The 12500-nt window shown below is 38.4% G+C and overlaps 1 protein-coding gene across 1 annotated transcript; it reads right to left on the bottom strand.

The window, feature by feature from the left end:
• Positions 1-279: 279 nt before the first annotated feature.
• On the bottom strand, positions 280-4647 carry LOC115230771 (barH-like 1 homeobox protein). Its single transcript, XM_029800906.2, has 3 exons — positions 4569-4647; positions 2146-2365; positions 280-873 (listed from the first exon to the last, which is right to left on the bottom strand). The coding sequence occupies exons 1-3, from the start codon at positions 4645-4647 to the stop codon at positions 585-587; spliced, it is 588 nt and encodes a 195-aa protein (XP_029656766.1). The 3' UTR covers positions 280-584.
• Between the last annotated feature and the right edge of the window lie 7853 nt (positions 4648-12500).

Below are 12500 nucleotides of genomic sequence, written 5' to 3'. Positions count from 1 at the left end.
GCACACATGCACAAATATATTTTAGTGCACGTGTAGGAAATGTCCAAGTTTGGTTACCAAGTCATTATTATAAATTCTTGATGATGTATCATCTCTTTCTCTCTTGCCGTTCTTTTATTGATTTAATGATTCAAAACATACAGTTTCCTTTTTTTTTTCTTTTGCTCTTTGTCTACTAGTATGGTCTTTAATGTTATCGTCTGTATTTACGCATGCCATTCCATACGAATATAGTTTGAATCTGATTATAGAGAAAGTCTGAGGCATTGTCTGTTTTAGTTTGATTTCTCAGTTTTTTTTGATTTGGTATTTATATTATATATAATTATTTTTTTTCTTTGACGTTCGCATCTTATGTAGAATTGAAACCTGAATCAAGATGATTAAGTAATAAGCTTTACAAAGATTTTTATTTAGAAAAAAAAAATCTTCCTTTGTCTTTCAGTGTCTTTCAGTGTTTTTCAGTGTTTTTCTCTATGTTCGCCATCATTCCGTCTCTTTGCTTATTAATTAGTCCGTCAATATGCTGTCTTTGTGTGTCTTCTTTTCCTTTTTTGTCTTTTCGTTTTGCTCATTAACTTAATTTAACTCCGGTGATCAGAAAAAACCTGAGGTGATGGAAAATGCCCGTAATTTGTTTGTAGACCACCTGTCGTCATTAAAGTGCGAGGCAGCATGGGTCGTTGACCTTGGATGCTGTTTGTTCCGCTGTATCTCAGGTATAAAGCATCCAGATTAGAGATGATGCTAGCAGCCTGCGGATAATGAATTGACCAGTAAGGGTTAGCTTGGATCATCCTCTGAACTGCTGCATAATTACCAGCCTCTGCGAGCAATTCTAGTCCAACGGCTGTCTGCCGTTTCCATTTAGTTCTGTAAAAGAAAACAAAAAAAAGCCATGTAAGTCAAGTAGTGATACAATTTTTTTTTTAATTTTGTCACATGATCAACGATTTTGAGGGATGGGGTAAGTCGAATACATGGAGCCTAATCCTTGAAATGATAAAAGGTAAAGTTGACCTCGGCGGAATTTGAACTCAGAATTTAAAGAGCCTGAAAAATGCCACTAATCATTTTCCCGTCACGCTAGCGATTCTGCCACCTTACCGCTTCAAATAATTTCCTATTTTGGCACAAAGTCGGGAAATTTATAGGGAGGAGCTAATTGAATACATGGACTCCAGTACCTCAATGCTACTTTTTTTATCAAAGTGCGAAAGGACGAATCGCTAAGTTGATCTCAGCAGAATTTGACGTCTGCGCGTTGAAAGCCAAAACGCTATATCACTAAGCATTTCGTCCAACGATTCTCCAAGTTCACTGTCTTAAGTAGAGAAAAGAATGGTTTCTAACATGAAAAAATGGCCACAAGTTATAGGGAAAGGAACGGTCGATTAAATCGATTTCAGCACTCGAGTAGTGCTTCATTTATCGATTCTGGGAAAACAAAAACAGAACAAAAAGGATGTCGCGGTACACGTGTTTCAAGCTTTATAAACGACCTGTTCTTACATTAGTGTATAATAGATATAAAAGATGGTTTAAAGCTCTCTTCAGCCGTATGCATTGTATTTCGAAATCCAATGATCCCCTACACGCCAATTTAGTTACGAAATTTTACAAATACACTTTCTCAGGGAGATATGATATACCTATTATTATGGGTAATACTACATGTACTTTTCATATTTTTTATAGTGTGATGTAACTCTTTGGAATAACAATGCATATTATAGTATTGTATACAAATTATATAATATATTAAATATTAAATGATTCAAAGTATATATAAATTAGTAAAATATAAAATATAGGGGTGGGGGCGCTGGGGGTATTATGTGGCCATGAGGGAGACGGTGGCTCAAAAAGTTTGAGAACCTCTGCTCTACTCCATCATTCGACCTTTTGTAAATAACTGCCGAATCTCCCCCTAGTTATACAATAACTGTCTTACATAAGAAGTGACTCGTTGGCCAACGTATTCCCGGACAAACACAGTTATATAAGATATATACAGGATAGTTAGAATTTGTTGTCTTTGATTATACATTCGCTTGACTGGAACTGCTTCGGTATTAAAGAACAACTGTAAGAAGAACAACAATAACACCGTTCTATTAAAGTGAAGCAATGAATTTTATATACCGTCGGTTTTGGTACCAAGTTTTCACTTGCGTATCAGTGAGGTTGAGTTTTGCGGCCAGCTCCATTCGATCCTGGACACTGAGGTATTTCTGACGTTCAAATGATTTCTCCAAGCAGTGTAACTGATGGTCGGTAAACGCCGTTCTCGCCTTCCTTGGTTTCTTGCTTTTCATTGAAGGAATATCTTGACTCGAAGAAATTGTTTCATCTTCCCGTTTCACTGAAATAGCAATGAATGAGAGAATAATTAGATAGATAATTGAACGAAATATAAAATGCATAACATAACTCAATTATAGATAATACGAGAAATAAAGGCCATTTCTTCAATTGCCTTATATAATTGGAATAAACATTTGATTTAATATTATTATGAGTTAAACAATAGACAATATGAACAACAATAAAGGAAAAGACAGAAGCATTCGAGATATGGATCTTCCGCGGATTGAGCAGGTTAAATTGAAAGGATACGGTAACAAACGCTGCAGTACTAGAAAAGCTGAAAATCAAAAGAAACGCATTGTCGAGAAACAAGTCCATCAAGTTATCATATTTTGCGCATACAATGCACCACGTGCCACTAGCTAAGACTATCATGACAGGAATTGTTGAAGGGAAGATGCCGAGAAGACATGAAAGATGTTTGTGGACAGACGACATGAGACAATGGACTGGAAACACTGTGTGTTAATAAGAGAAATCAGCCGAACAATTGTATATTGGAATTTCAATGATATGTCAGAATTGCATCAGTGACCGAGCACTGAACTGTCCACGGATACACAGCTTATAAACACAGTAAAAGTATTTACACCTACAAGTGTAGTCAGTAGTTGTACTACCAACTATTATTAAGACTACACACACATACACCCACATATATATGCATACGTTCATATATGTATGAATATGTATATGGAGATAGATAGATAGATAGATAGATAGATAGACAGATAGATAGATAAATAGATAGATAGATAGATAGATAGATAGATAGATAGAGATAGATAGATAGATAGGTATAGATAGATGGAAATATATTAGTAAATAGATAGATATATATAGATAAATAGATAGATAGATAGGTAAAGATAGAGAGATAGATAGATATAGATATATATATATAGATAATAGATAGATAGATAAATATAGATAGATAAATATAGACAGATATATATATATATATATAGAGAGAGAGAGAGAGAGAAATAAATAGATAGATAGATAGATATTGACATATAGCTTTGTGCAAGAACCTGTTTGTGTGTGTATGCATGATGTACATGTATGTGTTTGTGTACGCGCGAGCGCGCGCATGTGTCTGTGTGTGTGGATGTGTGTGTGACAAAGTACCAGTCAAATACTGAGATAGATTTAATCGACCGTTCCATCCTGGAAAGCGTGTGATCTTGTGATTATGTTGGAAATCATTATTGGCGTCATCATCAACTTCATCCCCATCGTCATCATCGTCATCACCACCGCCGCCGCCACCACCGCCATCTCCATCATCATCATCATCATCATCATCAGCGTGGCTCTCTTCCTTGGCTCTTGGTCGTTATCGTCGTCGTCGTCGTCGTTTTCATTATCGATACGAATCTCCGCTTATTCATAAGCGCAAATCGATTACAATCTGCTCTGCTATTACATCACTCAGGTAAAAGGCGTTAATATGAACTATAACCTAGATTAATTAGTTTCGGCTTTGTGATGGATATCATTAATATTTCGAAACGGATTAATGGTCGTCAGCCGTGATGGCAGTGACGATGGCGGCGGTGATGGTGACGGTGGCAGCGGCAGCGGTGGTGGTGGTGGTGGTGATGGTGATGGTGATGACAGTAGCAGGGAAGACAGACATGGTGATGAGGAGAATTACTATAAAGAAGGCACTGCTCTCGCAGTTGCTAATGGTGATATGATGATCGGATGGGGGTGTGAGGGGGGGGGGGCGAAGAGGGATGATGGAGTCGGTGATGTTTATGATAATGATGATGATGATGATGATGATGTTAATGGTGGCGAGGAAGATGACGACGACGACGACGACGACGACGACGACGATGATGATGATGATGATGATGATGATGATGATGAAGACGATGATGGCAAGAACGCCGACAATCATGATGACGATAATGATGATGATGATGATGATGACGATAGTGGTGATGGTGGTGCTGGTGTTGGTGATGGTTTGTTGTTGTTGGTGGTGGTGGTGGTGTTGGGGATAACATTCTCACATCTCAGCTACGTTGGCTATCCATTATTATCATTATTATTATTATTGCTGCTGCTGTTGTTGTTGTCGGTGTAGTTGCTATTATTGCTGAAGTTGCTGCTGCTGCTACTGCTGTTGTTGTTGTTCTTGTTGCTGTCAGTATTACTAATTCCATATTTTTTTTCATCATTCATACTTTGAGAACTATTTGTCTTAAGTTTCCTCGAAGAGCGATGACTGAGCGGATCGCTAAAACATCGATATAAAAATGTCATGTAGGTGTCTTTTGTTTGCGTTTTTGTCTTTGCATTCCCTAAAACTAAAACTAAACCGAAACGAGAGATAAACCAAATTAGATATTTACAATCTAACTTCCTTTACAAATTAAAATGATAATTAACAATTCAGTACACACATTCACATACATGAATGAACAACACACGCACACACTCATACACACACACTCTCTCTCTCTCTCTCTCTCTCTCTCTCTCTCTCTCTCGCTTGCTCGCTCTCGCTCTTTCGCATTATTACATAGCCACACGGAGTGAGACTTAGTTGTGACTGATGGCTATAAGGGAATATGACAAACTAGGGTGTCATCGAAAAAGCAACACTCACACACTTACATACACATGTACACACACACACACACACACAAACATACATATAACGACATACACAAACACATTGGTTATCTCATGCCGTAGCCACATAACTACGTGATACGCTGGAAATTTCCTCAGCAAACAAGATAGACAATAATAATCGATATAAAATTTAACAAGAAAACACACACACACACACACACACACACACACACACACACACACACATACACATACACACACACACATACACACACATACACAAGTTAGAAAGTAAAATAATAATGAGCTCTTATATAGGGACAGGTCCATAAAGTTTTGAGGGAGCCCGTATTGTTCTTTTCTATCAGACGTACCCCCACCACATCATTTGACAGAAGCACATCTTATTAAGCCTGAAAAGGTAAAGGGTAAAGCGAACTTTGCCAGGACTTGATCGCACATCATAAAGATTCCTAACCAGACAGTCAATATTGCCGAAGCTGCTGTTTTGCAGTCATCATTGGAAACCAAAGAATCCATAGCAAAAATATATCGCAATTAATCGGTCTCGATCCGTTGCTGGATGAAAGCCTAAGCATGCCGTTGCCAGCATCTTTACACTCCTCAAGGGCCTATCTCAGCATACTGGCCTGATTGAATGGAAAGATTTTCTGTTTGAGTGATTAACCCAGGCATGGCCAAGTCGAATTACATTCCTGGTCACTGTAATCGCAAAAAGTTTTTTGAGGGCTGCTTGTATACTTTATGCACTAATAGTCAAATAATCAAATTACAGAATCAAGGATTTTTCATACTTTTCGTTTGTTTACAATTATAAAACTACATACGCGTGCTACGAGAATAGAGCACTGCTGACAGAAGTGAAGGCATTTTACATTCTCATGCTATTATTACAATAATTGTTTTCTACTCTAGGCACAAAGCCCGACATTTTTGGAGAGGTGGCTAGTTGATTAGATCGACCCCAGTACTCAACTGGTACTTAATTTATCGACCCCGAAAGGATGAAAGGTTATGTCGACCTCGGTGGAATTTGAACTCGGAAGTAAAGACAGACGAAATACCGCTAAGCATTTCGCCCAGCGTGCTAACGTTTCTGCCAGCTCGTCCCTTTGCTATTATTCTTTTCTACTCTAGGCACAAGGCCCGACATTTTGGGGGAGGTGGCCAGTCGATTAGATCGACCCCAGTACGCAACTGGTATTTAATTTATCGACCCCGAAAGGAGGAAAGACAAAGTCGACTCGGTGGAATTTGAGCTCAGAACGTAAAGACTAACTTTTCTGCCAGCTCGCCGCTTTGCCATTATTACAATAATGAATGAATGATCGTTGATTCAACATGAAACATTATCATTGCAAAAACAGTAGTATCTTTCTTTTTTACTTTTCATTACAAGCTTTAATTTTTGATAAAATTTTCAAAATGTTTGTTTAAATAAACGCATTTCAAGAAGGTATCAAGCAGGTCTCAGGTTGGTCCGCCCTGGATTAACCCAAACCACCAGGAAAGTGCTAGGATGGTGATATCGGACACGATATATTGTGGAATCGGTCCCAGCTCCGTGCTGATAGTTCAAGGTAATTATTCAACTAAAGAAATTCTCCGATAACGTGACGGAATCATTTATCCTTTCTCAGTGTAATTCCTCAATGTACCCTGGTCCAATATTTTGCAGACTGCCGAGAGGATGACCGGGTATAGTTGGCCCAGTTGGATTGAAATTTAGTGTGTCGAGATTTGCCATTATTACAATAATGAATGAATGATCGTTGATTCAACATGAAACATTATCATTGCAAAAACAGTAGTATCTTTCTTTTTTACTTTTCATTACAAGCTTTAATTTTTGATAAAATTTTCAAAATGTTTGTTTAAATAAACGCATTTCAAGAAGGTATCAAGCAGGTCTCAGGTTGGTCCGCCCTGGATTAACCCAAACCACCAGGAAAGTGCTAGGATGGTGATATCGGACACGATATATTGTGGAATCGGTCCCAGCTCCGTGCTGATAGTTCAAGGTAATTATTCAACTAAAGAAATTCTCCGATAACGTGACGGAATCATTTATCCTTTCTCAGTGTAATTCCTCAATGTACCCTGGTCCAATATTTTGCAGACTGCCGAGAGGATGACCGGGTATAGTTGGCCCAGTTGGATTGAAATTTAGTGTGTCGAGATTCGGAATAAATATCACAAGACATTTTAGCAGACGCTGTATGAATTCTGCCAATTCACCGCCATGGGACAAAAGCTCTGTTCCGGGTCGTCTAGACTTACAATACCAGTTTCTGTGACATATATATTCCCTCATCCCTTGATGGGACACTGTTCCATCGCAGGATTTATTCGTTTTGCCATCTGACTGGAATGGAGCAGCGAGAAATGAAGTGTTTTGATCAAGAACACACTGCATCGCCTGGTCCAGGAATCGAAACCACAGTCTTATAATTACGAGTGCACACCTTAACCCCTAAGCCATTCAGACCCACAAGAGTTATATAGCGGAAAACTAAATGATTTCAATCACTTCGCTACTATCTCGAAAAATAAAGGTCACATTAGACATTCCACCTTTTTTACATAAAACGTTGGGGCATGGCCTGAGAATTATTTAGCTGCTATTTCTAACAGTCGAGCGACAACAAACTGAGTGTTAATTCAATGAACTGAAGAGAACATTTTAGCTGTAGCAAATGTGCGCAATAGAAAGGGACTTTAAAAAGATATAGCAGTCTTTGAGATGAGCTCGGCTGTTTGTTATAGAAGTTATAAAGAGGTGTGTCTGAGCGAGAGTGTGCGTGTGTTTGTGAGGTGCTTCCGATTGTGTTTTATAAAGGGATTAATAATTTATTAAAACGTAGATAAATAAATACAATAGTCTCTTGTTTATGTGTGTGTGGAAAGCAATTTCTTCATGAGAGGGTGTCATAAATATTTCGATATATAAGACGGCGACAATAAAATGTATGATCACATTGTCAGAAGCATAGTAGAAACACTTAAGACGGTTATTTCATGCAGAAATAGTACATAATTTCACCTTCTCTAAGGCAATTGTTTCAATAGATTTATAACGTGAATCAGTGAACTGGTTCGGAAGAGAAGAGATCGTAATGTTTCCGAATCATTGCTGCTTTTCAAACTGTTATAATATGTCTATTTTCTTCAACATTGTGGCGTTTAATACGACTGCATAGCGGCAAAACTCTGTGAAGTTGGAGCCGATAATTACATTTTAGGCTGGAAACATTTCAATGAAATGTAAGTAGTACATTGAAGATTTTGGGAGTTACTTATTTATTTAGGATTCGATTTGTAACAAAAGGCGTCACAATATAAATATACACACTACCAACACATACATACGCACACACACACATGCACACATACATTTATATCAAAGTATATATGCATGTACGAATGCATTCATACACAGTTAAACAGACGCATATATATGCATGTACATATATATATGTATATAGAGATGTATATTTATATATATATATATATATATATATATATTGTGAAATAGAAAGATGAATAATCTTATTGCAGATTAATCAAAAGTTTAACCGATACCTTGGTAGCAAAAATCACAGCAGAAGACAGCACGGTTGGAGGTACAACCATATGGTGTTGCAACCATGCGTTGGTGCGGATAATTGAATTTTAATATTATTAGTGAATTGAAGAAATGGAGTTGAACGAAGATTGAACAGAAATCGTTTTATTGCATTCTACACGTGTTTCGAAAGCCACATTTTACCAAATTCCGATTGAATAAGGAGACCATATTGTGTCTTTCTCTTCAGAAAGAAATAGGAAATCCGTTGGCAAAAGCAAAAACAGAACAGAGGCGCAGCAAAACACATCGAACGAGGCTCCTAAGAGCCCATGGCCAAACTCTTAGGAGCCTCGTTCGATGTGTTTTGCTGCGCCTCTGTTCTGGTAAAATGTGGCTTTCGAAACACGTGTAGAATGCAATAAACGATTTCTGTTCAATCTTCGTTCAACTCCATTTCTTCAATTCACTAATAATATATATATATATATATATATATATACAAAGTTTACATACATATGCATATTTACATGTGTGGGAGTTTAAGTGTGTGTGTGTGTGTGAGTGTATGTGTATGTATGTGTGCGCACGCGTGTTTGTTTAGAGAGAGGGAGAAGAGGAGGAGGCTCTACTACGAGGTTCCGAGTTCAATTCTTCCGAGTTCGATTCTTCGGCGCGTACATTTTTCTGTGTGCAGTTTAGGGATGATTATCAATGAATACACTATGAATGAAATTGACTGAGCGGAAACTGTGTTGAAGCTCTTTATATTGATCGCTGACTCCCAAAGTATTTTTTAAAAAATTCTCTTTCTGTTTATTTTCTCGTGTTCCTTTCTGTTGAAGAGCGTAGGCTCGAAACGTAAAAGGCTTTCTCACCTTCCCGAGCGTTAAACTAATACACCTGCTTGTTGTTTATATACCTGTCTTCCTCTTTTGTTTTTCTGTAAATTTCAACTATATATATATATATATATATATATATATATATATATATATATATATATATGTGCATGTTTGTATGTATATGTATATATATATTGATTTGATTTGATTTGATTTTTCCAGTTTCAGCTTATGAGATGTGGCCATGCTGGGGCACCGCCATATTCAGTATTTTCTTTTTTTTCTTTTTTTTTGAGCAAAGCACAATTCTCAATGAACATCATTTTAGAAGTGAGTCTGTGTTACTCACAATTACATGCAACACACACATACTCTTTCCCTCTCTCTCTCTCTCTCAGACACACACAAACACACACGCGCGCGCGCAGTATTTCCGTCCTTCAAAATTCACTCACGGATTTTGGGTCAACGTGATGTTATGTTAAGAATATATTAGCGAAGACGACACCCCCATGGGATCGAAAGCAGAGCAACGTGAAAGCAAGCGTCCCTATAGACATGAATAACACGGGAGTCACTCATAATCGATACAGAGATTAAATACTGTTTAGAAATAAAACCAAAGCAGATTTGCATTTCATTTTGATTGGCTGAATAAATATAATCTTCCGGTAATGAATTAATGACTAGTGAAATTAATTATGTTGGCTGACTTGTATATGAAATGAAGACGATAAAAGCGGAATCAGAAATAAAATATCACTGCGTCAACAAACATCATTATAATCACTGATTCTAACTTCAGCTATATGGCGTTGCCACTCCACCACCAACACCAACGCAACAGCAATAATAATAATAATAATAATAATAATAATAATAATAAGGCCTCAAATTTTGGGGAAGAGATTAAGTCGATTACATTGACCCCAGTACGTAACTGGTACTTAATTAATCGAGCCCGAAAAGATGTAAGGTAAAGTCGACCTCGGCGAAATGTGAGCTCAGAACGTAAAAATAGATTTTTTTCCAGCATGCTAACCATTACGCCATCTCGCAACAACAACAACAGAAATAATAACGATTTGAAAGTTTGGCTCAAGGCCAGTAATTTGGGGCCAGCATTTTTTATTGTTTCTTTCTTGGAAACTCGCCGCGTACCGGCAACTGACGGCTCGCAGACCGGCACCGGTCCGCAGACCACCACTTTGAGTAACGCTATTCTATGGGATCAGTCCCTCTACTTTGATCTCCTTCGGATCATATTCTACCGTGTTTGGTAAAAAAAGAAAAGAACTGTGTGTGTGTGTGTGTGTAGCTTATATTTTTTACTTGTTTCAGTCATTATACTACAGTCATAAAAGTGGCGAGCTAGCCGAATCATTAGCACGCCGGACGAAATGCTAAGTGGTATTTCGTCTGCCGCTACGTTCTGAGTTCAAATTCCGCCGAGGTCGACTTTATCTTTCATCCTTTCGGGGTCGATTAAATAAGTACCAGTTACACACTGGGGTCGATGTAATCGACTTAATCCGTTTGACTGTCCTTGTTTTTCCCCTATGTGTGTAGCCCCTTGTGGGTAGTAAAGAAATAGGTATTTCGTCTGCCGTTACGTTCTGAGTTCAAATTCCGCCGTAGTCGACTTTGCCTTTCATCCTTTCGGTGTCGATAAATTAAGTACCAGTCCAATACTGGGTTTGATGTGATCGATTCTCCTCTTCCCTACAAAGTCCAGGCCTTGTGCCTATAGTAGAAAGGATTATACTACGGTCATGCTGGAGCATCGCCGTCAAGAATTTTTAGTCGAATGAAACGACCCCTGTACTTTTTTGGATGCTTGTTACTTATTCTATTCGAACCACTAAGTTATGGGGACGTAAACACACACACACACACATACACAGGCGCACTCACACGCGCACGCGAGTTTCTTTCATTTTCCGTCTATCAAATCCACTCCCTTGGTTTTGGTCGGCCAAAAGCCATGCTAGAAAACGCTTGCTCAAGGTGCCATGCAGAGGGACTGAACCCGAAAGAATGTGGCTGAGACACAAGCGTCTGACCACAAAGCCAGGACCGCGCCCGTATGTACGTCCGTACTTACATACATGTATTCGCACACACACGAAAACACAGACACACACACAGACACACACACACACACACACACACACACACACATACACACACGCACAAGCGCACACAAATACACGATAACTGTTAACTACCACCGGCCGCCATCAACGCCTCAAACACAACTACAACCACAACTAACATGTTTGTGTATATGTACATTCATACATATATTCATATACACACACATACACATATACGCACGCGTGCATACACACACATATAGATGATAATACACACATAGATATATGATAATAGTCAACTGCCACCATCCCCGTCACCACCAGCATCCCTAAGTCCACCCCCACCGCCGCACAAAAGATATTTTAATAATTTATCCATTTGTGTTTCTTCGTTTTCATTGATAGGTTTTTAATGATTTCATTGAAAACAGAATGAAGAACAAGGCGAGAGAGGAGAGAGAGATGGACGAGAGGAAAAGAAGGAGAGAATGAGGAGCAGATTGGAGTGAGAGTAGGTTGTGTAGTGAGAGGGGGGGCGAGGATGCGTTAAATGTGTTATAACATGCAGAGAGGGGGAGAGCGAGAATGTTATATGCCGAGTGAGAGAGAAGGAGAAGGAGAAGTAGGAGGAGAGAGAGAGAGAGAGAGAAGAGAGAGAGAGAGAGAGAGAGAATGGGCGATAGAACGAATGAGAGAACTTCAAACAAAAATTTAAATAAGACTCTCATAAAACGCACCGTGATATTGATAATAACAAAGGCAAGCTTGTACAATAGACCAACAACACAATTGGTGTTTTCTTTTTTTCTTTTTACGCACAGATATTATTATTACACACGTATATTTACACACACAACACACACACACAACACACACACACACACACACACACACACGAACGCAGATTTGGACGCACAGATACATATATATATATACACACTCGGGAGAAATACGCATACGTGAACATCCACCTTCACAAAAGCATTCATATGCATGCGTACATACAGAAAA

This window comes from Octopus sinensis, unplaced genomic scaffold (assembly GCF_006345805.1).
Source record: "Octopus sinensis unplaced genomic scaffold, ASM634580v1 Contig16360, whole genome shotgun sequence".
NCBI classification, from domain to species: Eukaryota; Metazoa; Mollusca; class Cephalopoda; order Octopoda; family Octopodidae; genus Octopus; species Octopus sinensis.
The sequence above is the reverse complement of the archived record's forward strand: the minus strand, read 5'-3'. Positions and strand labels throughout refer to the sequence as shown.

Excerpts from the sequence above, each read along its gene's own strand:
- LOC115230771 (XM_029800906.2), bottom strand. The coding sequence starts at position 4,647 with ATGACATTTTTATATCGATGTTTTAGCGATCCGCTCAGTCATCGCTCT. Across the intron at positions 2,366-4,568 it reads TAAGACAAATAGTTCTCAAA|TGAAACGGGAAGATGAAACA; the intron begins GTATGAATGATG and ends TTGCTATTTCAG. Across the intron at positions 874-2,145 it reads ACTTGGTACCAAAACCGACG|AACTAAATGGAAACGGCAGA; the intron begins GTATATAAAATT and ends TTTCTTTTACAG.